Source organism: Vespa mandarinia, chromosome 19 (genome assembly GCF_050613455.1).
Source record: "Vespa mandarinia isolate Hongniang chromosome 19, ASM5061345v1, whole genome shotgun sequence".
NCBI classification, from domain to species: domain Eukaryota; kingdom Metazoa; phylum Arthropoda; class Insecta; order Hymenoptera; family Vespidae; genus Vespa; species Vespa mandarinia.
The window spans coordinates 3,427,490-3,444,967 of NC_140828.1; the positions used below are offsets into that span (position 1 = coordinate 3,427,490).

Genomic DNA, 17,478 nt, shown 5'->3' on the forward strand with positions numbered 1-17,478 from the left:
TGTTGAACAATTATTTAAATAGCATTCGAGTATTTTCATGATTAGATATATAATAATCGTTTAAAAACCGTTCTTATCGTAGATACTATTTTCGAAGGACTATCGTCTGTTCTAAGATCGTACTAGTTTTACGATACTCATACAAACGATGAGGTATGAAAAATTGATTAGTTTAAGAACCGATTCACGTACTACATCTATTTTCTTCCCCTTTCGTTATAGGTCTTTAAAAAGAATGAAAGACTTCGAAAGTGAAGAAATATATATTTTCTGCTTGTCAATTGTAACAAAAGTAAAGACCCGAGTGAAACATGATGATATAGTTATAGTATGCTCTTTAAAGATATGTCATTCGGCCTAATACGTATACATATATATATACATATGTATATCGTACAATACTCCTTTAGAAAGGAAAGAAAAGGTTTTCACCTGAATAAATGATCAAAGTAGATAGAACATCAAACTCGTCTTTTATGTTTCTTTCTTTCGATATATCGAATATTCGAGTTAAAGAAAGAAGAAAGAAAACGGAGTTTCTTTGTGTGAATCAATGTCCTAAGATGAAGAGGAAATCAGAATGGAATAGAGAAACAATATATGCTTTGAACTTATACAAAACATTTCTTGGATTGATCGGAGTTTGGCCATTTGATGTGGAAAATTTGTCATCCAAGTTACGTTGGTTCCTGTCTATGTTGATACAAGTTAGTAGATGCATTAGCAATAAGAATTCAACAGTTGAGATACATTAATGAATCATCTAAACACATTGAATCTTATAATAATGAAAAGTTTGTTGACTCTTGCAATAAAATATACAAAAATTATGTGTTAGTCAATGTTGTTAACTTTACAAAACAAAAATTTTAAAGCTCATAATCGATATATTTAGATGAGTACGATAAGCAGTCTATCGTTAGAGGTTTATCGACACTGCGTGGATCTCGATGATACCATGGATGCATTTTTAATGGATCTTTCGTCACTCGTCAGTATCTCAAAGTTATTCCTTACGAGATTGAATTATCGACATACTCGTTTCTTGCTATCTTCTATCGTCGAAGATCTTTCAATTTTGGATGATTCAAATCAAAGAGAAATCGTGATGAAATATACTACCAGAGGAAGAATCGTTTCAGCAACTATACTTTACTTAGGTTACGCATCTGGCATGAGCTTTATTTTCAGAACTCTACCACTTAATTACGTTCTATCACAAAATATCGATCGAAATGAAACGTACAATTTAAAAGTAACGAGTTATTTCTTGTCAACTTATTGCGTTTTCAACGATCAATCAGGATTTTGGCGTACTGCAATCCTTCTTCTTCAAACTATGCAGATTTTTGTTAATGCTACCTCTCATTGTGGAAACGATGGCTTCTTTTTTGGTATTGCAATGCATCTCTGCGGTCAATTCGAAGTACTCAGAATGAATTTTGCCAATTTGGAGAACAAGAAGAATCTTTCTTGTAAAAAAATAGGCGTACTTGTACGTAGACACTGTCATTTGATTCGTCTTGCTGATAACTTAGAAGAAGCATTTAACATGATAATATTGATACAGTTATTGATGAGTGCTTTACTTCTCTGCGTCGAGGGTATGTTATTTTTTCATTTATTATTATTGTCAAATGGACTTTCGTTTAAGGGAGAATCGCGTGATATGATCATGAAAGATACCATATATGTATATTTTTATACATCCCTGTGTATTATTATGTCCTATAGAAATATATTGTTTTAGTGTGAAAACGAAATTATTTTCCAGGCTTTCAAATGTTGGTCTCGCTCGATGCTAATGACATTATTGCAACTACCAAGCACGCTGTCCTAATCGTCACATTACTTGTTCAAATATTTATCTATTCTTACGCAGGTAATATGCTAGAATCAAAGTCTGCCGATTTAGTTCTCGGTGTTTATGATTCTCCGTGGTATACTTTTGACACGAGTGTCATAAAAAATCTAGCCTTCGTCATTTTCTATGGTAGAATACCACGTCAAGTGACAGCTGGTAAATTCGTTTCTATGAATTTTTTCACTTTCAAAGAAATTATCAAAGCTTCGGGCTCTTATATTTCCGTATTGAGAGTAGCATTATACGAATAAAGGTTTGTTAAAAAAGTATTTCTATTTATTACTTTTATTATTATGACAATGACACAGCAAAGTCAATCATTTTATATTAGTTATAAAATCAATTGAAAATTATTATTGACACTCATGGAGATTAGATGGAATTGATTGATTTCATGAATTAGAACTCTATGAATAGACTTCTATTTCTATACCATTATGGTTTCATTATATTTTCTTATAGTCTACACATACCGTGTCTCCTTTGATTTTTTACGGAGAAAAAATGTTTCAGACTGATTTTTTAATAAACTATGAAAGGATAGATTAGAGAAAACACGAAATGTCAAAGCAACGATGAAGGAAGCTTCATGTAATAATTAACTTGAATGAGAACGATTCACAGATATTCGATGACAGCTCGTATTCCAAGCAAAATGTTTCTACCTTTTCATTATATAGAATCTCATTACAGTCAGTAAGCGTTGGTCTTCGTATAAGCTATAATTTCTAAGTGCAACAGGTGTGCGAGAACCATTGCCTAGAAATGTGTATGTAAACGTACATATATATGTACAATTTACAGCATCTATGCTTTGCGAGAGTGTGTATGAATAAAAAAATTAAAGAAAAAGAAGACTTTCTATTATCTCCAGTCAAGACGATGGCATGTGATTTTACGAATCTTAAGTTTATCTGCTTACGTTAATGTTTAGTTTATGACGATGAATCTTGAGAAAAGGAAAGAGGGACGATGACATATTCAACATATTCGGTATTCTAAACGAATATATTATAATGTAGTTGGAACATTTGGCTTATGAATTGGCTATTAAATTGAACCTCAAAAAAAAAAAAAAATGAGTCGAATCATTAATCCTATGATATTTAACTGTTTCTTTGAGATAACGTATGCTTTCGTTAAAAACACGAGATCTCTATTCTTAGAAAATGATTATAATACAATTAAATTTTCAACTTGCAATCGTTACCTTCATCTAATAACAACAAAAATAGACTTTTCATGGACTTTGACGTTTATCGAATTAATTTTCTTTTCGAAATTCTTTCTTTTCATCCGACTAAGATTAAATAATTTATAGTTTCGATTTTATTTTATATACATCGAGTATAATTGAGAAATATTTTAATAATATTACATACTATCGCGAAATAAAGTTTGCGTTGGTCGCGATAACAAACTCATTTATTGTTTCTTAGATTCGAAAGCGTTCTTCATTCAACGTGCGAACGTCAATGAAGAATTAAAGTAAGCAAACTTTTTTCTGATTAATTTCAACGATTTTTATTTTTATTTTTATTTTTATTTTTATTTTTATTTTTATTTTGATACGAATAATTACAATCGTTCGTTCATATTTCAATGCCATTTACAAAATCTTTCCTTTCTAATTCTAAGGAAACATTAAAATACATACATTTTATATTGCTAATCATACTTCAATAGATAAATAGATGTAGTAAAATTCTATAATAATTTCTTAAAGAGACACGTTGAAAAGTTTTTATTTCTTTATTATTTTTATTTTTCTCATTAATTTTTATTATTTCTTATTTATTTTTATTTATTGAAGCACTTAATAGAGGAAAGTTTGTGAATAACATTATTTCGTGCGCAATTATTGACTGTCGGTGCATTTGATTTTCTCTCTACTAACTTATTGGCTTATCAATGATCCTCTATCGATATAAGCTTAGCGATCAAGTCATATTATTCATTTATCACGATCACCATTTTTTTTTTGTTTTTTTTTTTTTTTTTAGAAATGAACAAAACTTCTGGGATTCTAAATTTATTTTATTTATTTCTAATTTATTTTATAACAGACAAATTTCTTCTTTATCGATTGAGTCGTCGTTAAGAAAGGCAGCTACTTTGGTCGACGATTGAAAAATATCTCTATATTCCTCACGATGGATTTGTTTATATCTTAAAAATATTCACAGGAGAATATAATTTATCCTGGAGGTGGTTCGATTTCGTGTGCCATCTCTCTTTCCACTCTTTATGTGATTCTAATAGAAATTCAGAATTGTTGGAAAAATATTCACACTCCCTGTAATTTGAATTTTTGAACAGGAAAATATAATTTACCCGCAGATGATCCAATTTCACGTGACACCTCTTTGGACGTCATGTGATCCTGATATAAATTCAGATTTGTGGGAAAAATTTCGATTTGTTCATAACTTGAAATTTATTTCAAGAATGACATAATTTGGAGGAGAATATAACTAGTTAACACGATTTCGCTTATGTAAATCGTATAAAGAAAATAATGATAAGTTTTTATTGAGTACAAATTGAATTTTTCTTCACGTTAAGATTTATTTGAATTTTCATTATTTATACATAAAATAGATATATTTTATTTTATAATTATACAAATACTTATTTTATCATATATATAATATGTATGCAATTTCTTTTTTAAATATTAATTATGCAAACAGTTTTATTTTGTAATTATATATATTATTTCCAATTTTTACGATTTTCTTGATTATGTGTCAGTGTTCTATGGGAAAGATGATTTTCAATAATTTTCAAGTGTTCCCATTATTTTTATTATATTTTTAAGTGCTTTTATGTAATTATATAAATGATCTCCGGCATTGATTGGCTTTATATACTTTCAAAATGGTTGAAAGAATGATTTTCTTTACATATTCTAAAAAGTTGTCCAAAAAGTTAATCGTTCGTTTGTTTTTTCTATAAATCAGAAATAAATTTTGTTAAAATTACACTAATCTATTCATATAACTTGCTTTGAAGAGTTATTATCGATATATACTGCTTTTGTTAAATATGCTACTGAATAAATTAAATTTAAACATTATTGTCACTAATGACATTTTGCTGTATAATATATACAATGAGATAATATCAAACTAAAAGGAGTGTAATTTTAGTAAATGTCTATAAATTTCTGTAATTTTAATAAAATTTTGGAAGTGTTACAAGAATGAAGGTTATACAATATATTGACAGAAAGAAATAAAGTTACAGTACGTATTAATTTTCATGTGACGAAAAAATATTTTCTGCATTTCGTATTGGCAAAGTATCGAAATAGAAAATGAAATATTTTCAAAATGGATTCTCGATGTTTTTTATTTTAAGATGCGACCGACAACATTAAATCAATCTATTGAATTTCACCATTGAATTCAATTGAAAGAGTTTATACTATTAATTTATCTATTTACAATTTTTGTTCAATTTTGATAATCATGTTTATTGATAAATTTACGTAAAATGTACCTACCAGTGAAGGAAAACACTTGTATCGGAAGAACTTAATTTTCTTACTTCAATGTTAAAATGGATATTTTTCTTGCTGAGTGTAAAAGGTGTTTATGATGTCTACCATTAATAGGAATAAATGTTATGTCAGAAACACAATTTTGAGGACGGTTTAATTTAGTTGGATACATTCTCAATAGTTAGAAAAATGTAACAACACCAAATTATGCCTTATCGTTCATAATGTTACCGTTCGTACAAAGAGCTATAGTTCCTTGTAATGTCCAGGAATTACAGAAGCTTCTGTTCAATTTCCCATGGCTCTTATTCATCCCCATCAATTTCGTTTATTTTATTCCTTGCGATCTATCACGAATAATACACGAGATAGTTTGATCGATATCTATATCTTGATGCGTTTATGAAAAGTTTCTCTAGCTCTTTTACTTTTTTCTTTTCTTTTATTCTCCGCTATTTTATTACGAACGTCGTGTCATCACGAGTGGATCTAAGAAAATGTCGATGAACGATGTCGTCTGGAATACTGACGCCACGTATGCTTTAGGAGTATACAAATACATAACTTGGACAACCGGCATATGGCCGCTAGACGACGAAGGAATATTTTCAATGATTCGATTTGGCATCGCTTTCGCTTTGGAGGTAGAACAAAACTTTTACTTTGCAGGAATACAGAATATATCATTGTAACGAGGACAGGCGCGTCGCGATATATCGTTGATCTTTAAGAGATCGTTTTGGAATAATAAAAAAAGAAAAAAAAAAAAAAAAGAAAAAAAAAAGAGAAAAAGAGAAAGAAAGATGCTATGAGTGTGCTTTAAACTGTCTAAAAACAATTTCGGTAGTCGATCCTTTCTTCACTCATATCGTCTACCATAGTTCAGTGCACTAGTTTCCGTTCTGATGGAAATCCAGCTGAGTTGCGGCAACACCGACGAGACTTTGGATTTCTTTGGGGTGTCCGCGTCATCGGTGATCGGTCTAATCAAACTAATATTCATCAAGTTACATCAAGAGGATTTACGGAGGATCATCTTGTCAGCACTGAAGGACTGGTCCATGTTCGCCGACAGATCTCCGGCAAAAGATATAATGTTGAAATATACACATCACGGCAAACTGGTATGCCGTATGCAAATAGGCCTCGGTCTGGTTATCATTACAACGATGATATTGGATGCTCTGCCAGCTTCGGAGTCATCTCTTTTGAACAATACCACATCTAACGATGAGATTGTTAAACGAATACCTCTTAAGACGATGTGCCTCTTTGGCAACATGTCAACGTCTACTTATTGGACAGTTTTCATTTTACAGGGAGTACAGCTGTTGGATGCTGTAATCCTCGATTGTGGAAACGACGTTTTTTTCTTCGGAATTGCCATGCATATTTGCGGTCAGTTTGATGCACTCAAGATATTTTGCGAAGAATTTAAAGTGGAAGATGAAGAGAATCGTGCTCAGAAAATCAAAGAATTTGTTGAGAGACATTCGCACATCTTGGATCTCGTTCATCGACTCGGGAATAGTTTCAATTATATTCTTTTGGTAATTTTAATGGGCAATGGATTGCACATCTGTTCAGCAGGTAATAAGTTTCGTAACTTTTTGAGTATGAATGTATTCGTTACGTTTTCAAACTTTTAGGAATACAAATAGTTGTGTTATCGAAACAAAGCGACCTAATTCCTCTTATCAAAGCAGTTCTTTTATTCAACATACTTCTCGGACAACTTTTTCTTTATAGCTACGCTGGCGATTATCTGTCATCGTTGTCCGAAAACATTCACCATGAGATTTACAATTGTCCTTGGTACGAATTCTCACCGAATATTATACGAAATTTAAAGTTCATCATTATGAGAACGCACATACCATTTCGCCTTAAAGCAGGAAAATTTTATGCTATGGATATGGAAAATTTCAAGAGCATCCTAAAAGCATTTTTTTCATATTTTTCTCTCTTACGAATAGTATTCGACAAATGACAATACATATTTCGTTTGCATCATACGAAATGATGATCAGTGTAAGTAATAAAAATAATCCTAATTAAGCTTAATAACTTATCGTCTACTATTATCCATTATAACTTAATTGTATAGTTGAATGAAATAAACTCAACGAAAAGAAAAATATTATTTCTAATAGTACCTCTACGATACCGTTAATAGGAAGTTTATTTTTCAAACTTACTTGATTTTTGATTCATCTTTGCGATCCATTTTTTTTCTAATTTCATATTCCCTTTGCAACCTTGATTTATCCTCTTATCACCATGTTTAAAATTCACTATACACAACACCAACGAAGTCCTTCTACAGTGGACTGTGTCGAGATTGTTTTGTTGCGAAGCTCTACGGTTACTCAACAATTTTATTAGTAAGCATAAGTAAAATATATTCATCATCAATAAAATAGATCGAAGAAAAGAGAGAGAAAGAGAGAGAGAAAGAGAGAGAGAAAGAGAGAGAGAAAGAGAGAGAGAAAGAGAGAGAGAAAGAGAGAGAGAAAGAGAGAGAGAAAGAGAGAGAGAAAGAGAGAGAGAGAGAAAAAGAGTACATTTTCTTACTACAATATTACTGTACAAAATATTTACCAAGAAGACGCTTTCCAAAAAATGACGTTAAAGGTATGAATTCCATAGAAAGGAAATTCGACAATGCTATAATTCAGCTATGCATATGGTATGATAAATATAACCGAACATAAAATTATACGATATACTCTGTAATATTATCGCTCATGCATAAGTTCATAGTTTGTTGCATTAAGCATGAATTACGAAGCTCGCGTGCATATTCCCATAGCTTTACTCATCGCCATCAATTACGTTTAACTTGTTCCTCGCAATCATGCGGTAATAATACACGTGACAGTTTGATCCATACATTTTGATGGATTATGATGAAAACTTTCTCCTCTTTTATTCTGCGGTATCATATTGAAAATATCATAACGTGTCTTTGAAAGTTTATCAAAAAAAATGGATATGGAAGACGTTGTCTGGAATACTGATGCCAAGTATGCTTTAGGGACATACAAATTTATAACATGGACTACTGGAACATGGCCTTTACAGGATGAAGGAATATTTGCGATGATTCGCTTCACTATTGCCTTCATCTTGGAGGTAATACAGTACTTTTTCTTTAGAAAAATAACAAAGATCGTTGCACGCAAGACATACAAATCGTTATATAGGTATTAGAAGAAAAAAAAAAACATTAAAGAAAATTATAAATGTTTTAAGTGTACTGTATATGTAAAATTTAATATCATCTTGAACTGTTTTTAACTCGTATTTTTTTTTTTAACCACAGTTTAGTTTATTAGCTTCTGTTCTATTGGAAATCCGACTAAACTGCGGCAATACGGACAAGACATTAGAGTTCTTTGGATTGACAGCAGGAATGACAACGGGTTTAACAAAATTAATTTTTGTCAAGTTACACCAAAAAGATTTACGAAAAATCCTTTTATCGGCAATTAAGGATTGGTCGTCGATAGAGGTAAAAAATTCTTCAGCAAAGGAGATAATATGGAAATATACTCATCGAAGCAAGCTGGTATGCCGCGTACAAATGAGTTTGGGTCTGTTAATCATTGGATCGATGATACTGGATGCTGTGCCAACATCAGATTCCTTACAGCAGGACAATACCACTTTGAGTGAAGAGAATATTAGACAGATTCCACTTCGGACTATGTGTCTTTTCGGCAACATGTCAACGTCAAGTTATTGGACAGTCTTCGTTTTACAAGGAGTTCAGTTATTGAATTCGATAGCTGTTAATATGGGAAACGATGTTTTATTTTTTGCTATTGCCATGCATATTTGTGGTCAACTCGACGCACTAAGAATTCTTTGTGATGATTTTAAAGCGAATGATGAGAAGGATCGAGTTTTGAAGATCGAAAAATTTGTTCGTAGACACTGCCATCTGTTGGAACTTGCTCAACGACTTGAGAACACCCTAACTAATATTCTTTTAGTGAATTTAATGACCGATGGATTTCACACTTGTTTAGCAGGTATTAGATTTTCTAACGTTTTCATTATAAAAGACTCTGTAACATTAATATAATTTTCAATTTTTAGGAATACAAATCATTATTATGTCTAATAACATCGACATTGTTCCTTTCACCAAAGTGAGCTCTGTGATCATCATCATCTTAGTACAACTTTTTTTATATAGCTATGCAGGTGATTCTTTATCATCATTATTCCAAGATATTTGCCAAGTGATTTACAATTGTCCATGGTATGAATTCTCACCGAATAACGTGCGAAATTTGATGTTTATAATTATGAAAACACATATACCATTTCATCTTACGGCGGGAAGGTTTTATATCATGGATATTGAGAATTTCAAGAACATTGTGAAAACATGTTTTTCATTATTTTCTCTTTTACGAATTGTATTTGCAGAGTGAACACTACAATGATGTAAGTAATAAAATTTTATTCTTCTCGTCTTAATTAATTCTATTTACATCAAGTGTTCCTGTGTAAATAACGGTATAGAAAAAGATTTAATTCATGATCAACTAGTTTTAATCTAAATTGTGTCTTGATCGTATTTGGATTGTATTTGATTTTTTTATTTTTTTTTTTTATTTTTATAAACTTACCACTATACGCTCATAGCTTAATTTCTTGCGGTTTCCTCCAATGGAAATTGTTATGTCCAGTTCGTTTGATGAAAAACATTCTGCACGTTGAACATTTGCATTTAGTCATTAGGAATGAAAAACATATATCTACAATTGTAGAGTACATTTGCAAGAGAAATATATTGTACTTTCTTATCTTCGTATTACTCGACAAGATACGATAAAAATGTTATTGGAAAACCTTCATTCAGTATCCATAGACATTGAAACTTCACTCGACACTATAATTCAGAAAAATATAACTCAGCCTAAAATAATGTGATATTGTCCATAATGTTGGCACTTAGGTTAAAGGGTCGTACTTTGTTACATCGGGTATAAATTACGGAACTAGTGTGCATTTTCCCATAGTCCTTTTCTCATTCCTAACAATTACGTTTAGATCATGCAAGAATAATACATGGGTTAGTTTGATCTATGCACTTAGATGCATCTGCAAACTTTTCCTTCCACCTATACTCCTTTCTATTCCTTTATTTTCTTGTATCGTATCGCGGACATTGTGTCGTCACGAGTGAACCTAACAGAATGGCGAACGATGATATAGTTTGGAATACCGACTCCACCAATGCTTTAAAAATATACAAATATATAACTTGGACAATTGGCACGTGGCCGCTACAGGATGAAGGAATATTTGCGATGATTCGTTTTGGCATATCCTTCGTTTTAGAGGTAGTACAATAATATTCACTTAGAAAAAATATAAAATGTCATTGCAAAGAAGACAGACACGTCGCGATAAGTTGTTTACCTCTTTACATCACTTCGCCATAAAAAAAAGAAAAATAAAAAGAGAAATATTATAAGTATTAAACGTACACAACTTTTTGGTTTTTGGTGCGTATCATCTATGGTTTCGTATCGTCTACGACAGTTCGGTACATTAGTTTCCGTTCTGATGGAAGTCCAATTGAATTGCGGGAACACCGATGAGACTCTTGATTTTCTTGGAGCTGCAGCATCAACGTTCTCTGGTTTAATGAAATTAATATTCATCAAGTTACATCGAACGGATTTACAGAGAATTATCTTGTCCGCGCTGAAGGATTGGTCCTCGATCATTGCTATTTCTTCGGTGAAGGAGATAATGTTAAAGTATACGGAACGAGGCAAGTTGGTATGCCGCGTACAAATGGGCTTTGCATTGATCATAATTTCAGCAATGATATTAGATGCTTTACCAAAATTAGACTTATCTCAGTCGGATAATGGCACTTTGAACGAAGATATCCTTAAACGGATACCTTTAAGGACAATGTGTCTTTTTGGCAACATATCAACATCAACTTATTGGACAGTCTTCATTTTACAGACGATCCAGATGTTGAATGCTGTTTTCGTCGACACTGGAAATGACGTATTTTTCTTTGGAATTGCTATGCATATTTGTGGTCAGTTCGATTCACTCAAAATATTTCATAACGAATTTAAAATGTTGGATGAAGAGAATCGTGTTCATAAAATCAAGGAATTCATTGAGAGGCACTCGCATCTGTTGAATCTTGCAAGACTACTCGAGAATACCTATAATAATATTCTTTTGGTAATTCTAATGACAAGTGGATTGCACATTTGTTTAGCAGGTAATACTATTTTTTACTCTGATATAAGATTCATTAATGTCTCCCTGATACTGATCCAATTTCCAACTTTTAGGGATACAAATCATGTTGTTATATAAACAAAACGATATAGTTCCTCTTGTCAAAGCTGTCGTTGCGTTTATCATCATTTTAGGACAACTTTTTCTATATAGTTACGTCGGGAATTATCTTTCATCATTATCCCAAGAAATTTGCCAAGTGATTTCTAATTGTCCTTGGTATGAATTACCACCGAGTATCGTTCGAAATTTTGTGTTTATAATTATGAGAACACACGTACCATTGCTTCTCACGGCTGGAAGATTCTATCCTATGGACATGACGGGTTTTAAGAACATTTTAAAGGCTTCTTTTTCATATTTTTCTGTTTTACGAATCGCATTCGAAGAGTGATGTTATATGTGTTCCATTTGTAATATAGAAAATGATGATCACTGTAAGTAATAAAATTGGTAGTAATTAAGCATATCTACGTCATGTCTTCTTTTATTACGTATCAAAGAAATAATTCAATTTGTTCAAATTGGATAAAATATTATTTAATACATCGATATCCGATGTTTTTTACGTCTCTGTGACTCGTAACTTATATCTTGTCTAAAGCTAGATTTAAACTTGTAGTCTAGCGTAAAGAAATATATTGCTACATTTAAAGTTTGATGATGATATCAAATTTTTGTAGTTGAATCAAACTATTAATAGTTAATCAATTATTATAATAGTTAAATCAAATTATTTTTCACGTAGATAAACACAATATGAATATCACATTTCACGAACTTAATGCATTTCATTAGTTACACTTCACCCAATTAATTCATTTCACGAGTCATATCGCACGAATGAATTCCACAAATCACATTTCTTACACTTAACATATATCTTTCACAAAAAAAAAAAATTGTATATATCGTCGATACAATTTAAACTATTGTAATAATTATATTTTAATATAGTTTTCATTGTGTCGATTACTTCAAAAAAATAACTCCTGTAGTGCGGTTATATCAAAATTTTTTTCATAACACCAATAAATTCTTTTCCAATAATATTTATTATGTTCAGCCCCTTTAATGAATGATTCTCTTTATGCTCGACATTTGTATTCGTAGGTAAATATAAAATAAACCTAACATCTCGATAATATATAATTCATATGAAATAAATTTTCTTACCTGAATGTTACTTAAAAAAAATATATTTACGAGGAAGATGCTCATCGTGAACAACGTCAAAGGCTTCTGCGATGTCTACCATTTGTAGACATAAATGCTGCAGAAATTGTATTCGACGGCGCTGTAATTCAGTTACGCATATGGTATGAAAAATATAACCAAACCTAAAATTATGCGATATAGTCTAATATTACCGTTCAGGCAAAAGGTCGTAGTTCGTTGTATTCAGTAGAAATTACGATGCTTGTCTACAATTTCCCATATCTTTACTATTCCCCATCAATTTTGTTTCACGATCTTGCTCGAATAATATATACGACAGTTTGAAGCATACACTTTTTTGCATTTGATAAAAACTTCTTCTTCCTCTTTTATTTCTTTCTCTTTCTTTCTTTCTTATTTATTTCTCTTCTTTTATTCTCTCGAATCGTATCGCGAGTGTCGTGTCGTCGTAAGTGCATCTGAAAAAATGAACAGTGACGATGTAATCTGGAATACTGACTCCACCAATGCACTATGGATATACAAATGTATAACTTGGGCAACTGGCACGTGGCCGCTACAGGAGGAAGGAATATTTTCAACAATTCGTTTCGTCATAGCGTTCGTTTTAGGGGTACTGCAATACTTTTACTTATCAAGAATAGAGAATGTCATTGTAAATGTGACAAGGTGCTTTAGACGTTACATCGGATAGATTGTAAATTATTTCTTGATTGGTATTATCTATCACAGTTTGGTACACTAGTTTCCATTCTGATGGAAATCCGACTGAGTTGCGGTAGCATCGATGAGACATTGGATTTTTTTGGAATTTCGCTTTCAACGGTGGGAGGTCTGACAAAATTGATCTTCATCAAGTTGCATCGAAATGATCTACGGAAGATCCTTATATCAGCATTGAACAATTGGTCCGCTATCGTCGACAGTTCGTCTGCAAGGAAGATCATGTTGAAATATAGCCAACGTGGCAAATTTGTGGGCCGTATGCAGATGAGCTTCGCTTTTGTCATCATTACAGCGATTATATTGGACGCCATTTCTTCACCGGAGGCTTCCCAGCAGGAGAACATAACCTCGAGCGAAGAGTTCCCTAAACGAATACCTCTTCGGACTATGTGTGCCTTTGGCAATATGTCAACATCTATTTATTGGACAGTTTTCGTTTTACAGTCAATTCAGCTATTTAACGCAGTACTTATTGAAAGTGGAAACGATGTTTTTTTCTTTGGAATTTCTATGCAGATTTGTGGTCAGTTCGATACACTAAGAATATTGTTGGAAGAATTTAAAATGGAAAAGGAGGAGGATCGTGTTCCAAAAATCAGGCAATTCATTGATAAGCACTCGCATTTATTGGATCTTGCTCGACGAGTCGAGGACACTTTCGCTAACGTTCTTTTAATACTTTTAATGACCAATGGAGTGCACATCTGTTTAACAGGTAATACATTTGTATTTTTTAATCACGAATTTCTAATCGATCTTAATATAGTTTCTAATTTTTAGGGATACAAATATTGTTGCTGTCCAAACAAAATGATATAGTTCCTCTCATCAAGGCTACCGTCGCGTTCATTGTCATCTTGATACAAATTTTCTTATATAGCTATGCCGGGGATTTTCTCTCGTCATTAACTCAGGATATTTACAATGTGATTTATGATTATCCTTGGTACGAATTGTCACCGAGTAACGTTCGAAATTTAATATTCATAATTATGAGAGCGCATAAACCGTTTCGCTTGAGAGCCGGAAGATTTTATCCTATGGATATAGAAAGCTTCAAGAACATTTTGAAGGCATCTTTTTCATATTTTTCCGTCTTACGAATTGTATTCGAAGAATGATTGCATTTGTCCTATTTATAAACAGCAAATGATTATTAGATAATAAAAATTTATAGTAATTTATGATCACGAATTCATTAAAAAAAATAATAGATGTAATCGATTGAAATTGTCGAAGGAATGCGATCAAAATTGTTTTTATTTTTAGCCGTTGTTAATAATAAATTATTATCTTTAATATCATTATTATTTTTATTATAATAATAAGTTATAATACAGTTTTAGGTAGATGCAGAAAGAAGAATCTATACGAAAGAGAGAAGAGACATAGTTTCCCTAACGCACTTTTAACTCCTATTTCAATAAATTTTAAACAAACTAAATGTAGGACATTAATTTCTTAATATCTAATTAATATTCATTCTTCGATCTACAACACATTATATTCACTTCCAAAAGATATTCAAATATTATTATGATATATAATATATTCTATATGGTAAAACGAACCTTGTTTTTAAATTTGACGTCGTCTCTTTTCAATTCTTCTTTTCTTCTCATTTTTGTGAACAAATTCGTTAACAATCTTGAGTTCTTCGTTAAACAATACCAGCCGATCAAACCAAACTCTTCGACGTTCGTATGGTATCTTTCTAGAACGTAATGGAAACACTATCGGATCTATCGAAATACAAGTTGAAACATTCGTGGCGCATGCTCAGAGCAAAAAAAAAAAACTAAGAAAAGGGTAAGAACGATTGCAGCGATAGCGTTCAGATTAAATAAGAAATGAGTCAGGAAATGTTTCTCGCTACCTAACTGCTCGTCTCGTATCTATTACGAAAGTGGTATGATAGTCGATAAAATGACGATGAATGATAGTGTTCAATCAGCACTGGGAGAGATCATCAACCGAAAATGGAAAAAAAGCCGTGGAACGACGACATTGCCTACGCGATGACCTTTTACAAGTTCTTAACATTACCAATAGGTGTTTGGCCTCTTCAGGATTACAATTTTTTTTCGACTGTTCGATCCGTCGTAACAGTGATTATTCAGGTAAATCATTTCTATCTTTTATTTGGAAGATCTATCTGGACCAGAAAAAAATACTATGATACTTATCCCAAACATTAATTCTAATATTTTCAAGTAATCAATTTCATTGGATTTGTTACATGGGCATTTGAGTTGTTCTGGTATTTAAGTTACATCGAAATGACATTTGTAATAAATATCAAAAAGACATAACATATAGATAAAGATCCATAACGTTTAATCAAGATCATCTATTTGGATTAATAATTTTCTTTTTTTTTTTTGGACAATATTTTTGTTTGAAGAAAAAAGATCTTTCGACGGATTATCTTCTTTCTCTACAGATCCTGATGGTTTTATTTCAATGTAAAGAACTTCTTGCTGGCTGTAACAGTAGCAATGCCAATTTGGACAGTCTAGCAATAATCGCATGCAATATAATGGCAATCATTAAGATTGGCTGTTATCGATTTCATTTTCGATATTTGATCGAAAATTATGAAAAAGCTGTAAGGGATTATTTGCAAACTAAATCGTCGGAAGATCTTGGAATTATGAAAAGACACGCTTTCATCGGCAGAAGCTTATGTTCCAGCCTTATATGTTTCTCCTACATTGCAACGTCGATCTTCATGATTGCACCTTTCTTCATGGGCTCCGAAGAAACAATTATAAATGGTACGAGGATGAGTCTTCCCAAAACGTTGAGTTATCCGATGCCTTCCGATTGCACTTTGGGAAATTTCAATGTTTCCATTGTACTATACTGTTGCATTTCTACGTTGGATATCGTATTGTTGATTAGTACGTGCAATGGCAATATCGGTAACGTATCTTTCTTATTATTCATACTTTCAAAAAATTATTACGAGTTACGTAGAAAAGTATACGTTTCACTTTGAAGGTAACGATTGTCTTTTCTTTGGTATTGTACTACATGTCTGTGGACAAGTTGAAATATTAAAGATTCAGTTTACACGATGTAAATACAAAAAAGGGATGAAACGAGAGTTTGAAAATCTTTTATCGAGATACAGCGAATTATTAATTTTGGCCGATTATCTCGTCAATACGATCAGCTTCGTTCTTATAGCACAGTTATTCGTCAGTTGTATACTCATCTGTATTATAGGTAATTATAAGTATGTAATATGTTATAATTCGATTACTTAAATCAAAGACGTTTTTATTTTTTTAAGGTTTTCAATGCATTTTGGCTCTGCAGTATTCCGATATTTTCATGATCGCCAAGTCGCTGACAGTACTTAGTACTTTTTTGTTGCAACTACTTATATACAGTTACGTCGGAGAATATTTGAGAAATCAAATGGAACAAGTTGGGTATGCCGCTTATACAAGTGCATGGTATGATTTTCCAATATCTTGGAGGAAGGATTTGATCTTCCTTTTGATGAGATCTCAACAACTCGTTGAAATAGCGGCAGGTTATTTTTTCCCGGTTAACATGCGAACTTTCATGAGTATCGTCAAAACATCACTCTCATATCTATCGGTACTACGCGTTATGTTATTACAAACATAAATGATTTATGCGATAAAATGTGGCCAGCAGTATAAGATTTGCATTGGTTATGAGTTACAATATTCTTGACATACTTGTTCTTCTTTCCTGTAATAAAATTATCTCTCGAGAATATTTCTCTTCTTTTCTTAATCACGTGCTACTAATAGTACTATTGTATATAGTCCATGAGTGAAATTAACCATAAGTGTGATTGAATTATTTGTCTAAAAACATTTGAATTACATATATCGCACATTTTCCTTCCTATGTCTTTTTATACTTTAAGACA

General features: G+C 31.8%; 5 protein-coding genes across 6 annotated transcripts; all 5 read left to right on the forward strand.

Moving 5' to 3' along the window:
- The first annotated feature begins 203 nt into the window (after window positions 1-203).
- Window positions 204-2,733, forward strand: LOC146872393 (odorant receptor 22c-like). Of its 2 annotated transcripts, XM_085662716.1 has the most exons (4): window positions 204-707; window positions 896-1,604; window positions 1,775-1,882; window positions 2,378-2,733. In XM_085662716.1, exons 1-4 carry the CDS (start codon window positions 441-443, stop codon window positions 2,380-2,382), a joined length of 1,089 nt encoding a protein of 362 aa, XP_085518842.1. In that variant the 5' UTR covers window positions 204-440; the 3' UTR covers window positions 2,383-2,733. The 2 variants fall into 2 exon arrangements, with proteins under 2 accessions (XP_085518842.1, XP_085518841.1); XM_085662715.1 differs by lacking the exon at window positions 2,378-2,733 and having other exon boundaries at window positions 1,775-2,115.
- A 3,050-nt stretch (window positions 2,734-5,783) lies between these two features.
- On the forward strand, window positions 5,784-9,814 carry LOC118449276 (uncharacterized). Its single transcript, XM_085662824.1, has 6 exons — window positions 5,784-6,013; window positions 6,251-6,959; window positions 7,019-7,358; window positions 8,345-8,504; window positions 8,695-9,406; window positions 9,474-9,814. Exons 1-6 carry the CDS (start codon window positions 5,867-5,869, stop codon window positions 9,812-9,814), a joined length of 2,409 nt encoding a protein of 802 aa, XP_085518950.1. The 5' UTR covers window positions 5,784-5,866.
- Window positions 9,815-10,390: 576 nt separating this feature from the next.
- Window positions 10,391-12,064, forward strand: LOC118449277 (odorant receptor 70a-like). Its single transcript, XM_035883658.2, has 3 exons — window positions 10,391-10,729; window positions 10,932-11,640; window positions 11,714-12,064. The coding sequence occupies exons 1-3, from the start codon at window positions 10,472-10,474 to the stop codon at window positions 12,052-12,054; spliced, it is 1,308 nt and encodes a 435-aa protein (XP_035739551.2). The 5' UTR covers window positions 10,391-10,471; the 3' UTR covers window positions 12,055-12,064.
- A 21-nt stretch (window positions 12,065-12,085) lies between these two features.
- On the forward strand, window positions 12,086-14,686 carry LOC118449278 (odorant receptor 10-like). The gene is made up of 5 exons (XM_035883659.2): window positions 12,086-12,097; window positions 12,870-12,979; window positions 13,451-13,508; window positions 13,572-14,280; window positions 14,346-14,686. Exons 1-5 carry the CDS (start codon window positions 12,086-12,088, stop codon window positions 14,684-14,686), a joined length of 1,230 nt encoding a protein of 409 aa, XP_035739552.1.
- Window positions 14,687-15,570: 884 nt separating this feature from the next.
- On the forward strand, window positions 15,571-17,222 carry LOC118449279 (odorant receptor 49b-like). The gene is made up of 4 exons (XM_035883660.2): window positions 15,571-15,685; window positions 16,009-16,489; window positions 16,569-16,796; window positions 16,864-17,222. The coding sequence occupies exons 1-4, from the start codon at window positions 15,584-15,586 to the stop codon at window positions 17,205-17,207; spliced, it is 1,155 nt and encodes a 384-aa protein (XP_035739553.2). The 5' UTR covers window positions 15,571-15,583; the 3' UTR covers window positions 17,208-17,222.
- The last annotated feature ends 256 nt before the right edge of the window (window positions 17,223-17,478 follow it).

Excerpts from the sequence above, each read along its gene's own strand:
- LOC118449276 (XM_085662824.1), top strand. The coding sequence starts at position 5,867 with ATGTCGATGAACGATGTCGTCTGGAATACTGACGCCACGTATGCTTTA. Across the intron at positions 6,014-6,250 it reads GCATCGCTTTCGCTTTGGAG|TTCAGTGCACTAGTTTCCGT; the intron begins GTAGAACAAAAC and ends CGTCTACCATAG. Across the intron at positions 8,505-8,694 it reads CTATTGCCTTCATCTTGGAG|TTTAGTTTATTAGCTTCTGT; the intron begins GTAATACAGTAC and ends TTTTAACCACAG.
- LOC118449277 (XM_035883658.2), top strand. The coding sequence starts at position 10,472 with ATGCACTTAGATGCATCTGCAAACTTTTCCTTCCACCTATACTCCTTT. Across the intron at positions 10,730-10,931 it reads GCATATCCTTCGTTTTAGAG|TTCGGTACATTAGTTTCCGT; the intron begins GTAGTACAATAA and ends CGTCTACGACAG. Across the intron at positions 11,641-11,713 it reads ATTGCACATTTGTTTAGCAG|GGATACAAATCATGTTGTTA; the intron begins GTAATACTATTT and ends TCCAACTTTTAG.
- LOC146872393 (XM_085662715.1), top strand. The coding sequence starts at position 441 with ATGATCAAAGTAGATAGAACATCAAACTCGTCTTTTATGTTTCTTTCT. Across the intron at positions 708-895 it reads TCCTGTCTATGTTGATACAA|ATGAGTACGATAAGCAGTCT; the intron begins GTTAGTAGATGC and ends CGATATATTTAG. Across the intron at positions 1,605-1,774 it reads TTTACTTCTCTGCGTCGAGG|GCTTTCAAATGTTGGTCTCG; the intron begins GTATGTTATTTT and ends ATTATTTTCCAG.
- LOC118449279 (XM_035883660.2), top strand. The coding sequence starts at position 15,584 with ATGACCTTTTACAAGTTCTTAACATTACCAATAGGTGTTTGGCCTCTT. Across the intron at positions 16,490-16,568 it reads TACGTGCAATGGCAATATCG|GTAACGATTGTCTTTTCTTT; the intron begins GTAACGTATCTT and ends TTCACTTTGAAG. Across the intron at positions 16,797-16,863 it reads TATACTCATCTGTATTATAG|GTTTTCAATGCATTTTGGCT; the intron begins GTAATTATAAGT and ends TATTTTTTTAAG.
- LOC118449278 (XM_035883659.2), top strand. Across the intron at positions 13,509-13,571 it reads GTCATTGTAAATGTGACAAG|TTTGGTACACTAGTTTCCAT; the intron begins GTGCTTTAGACG and ends TATCTATCACAG. Across the intron at positions 14,281-14,345 it reads AGTGCACATCTGTTTAACAG|GGATACAAATATTGTTGCTG; the intron begins GTAATACATTTG and ends TCTAATTTTTAG.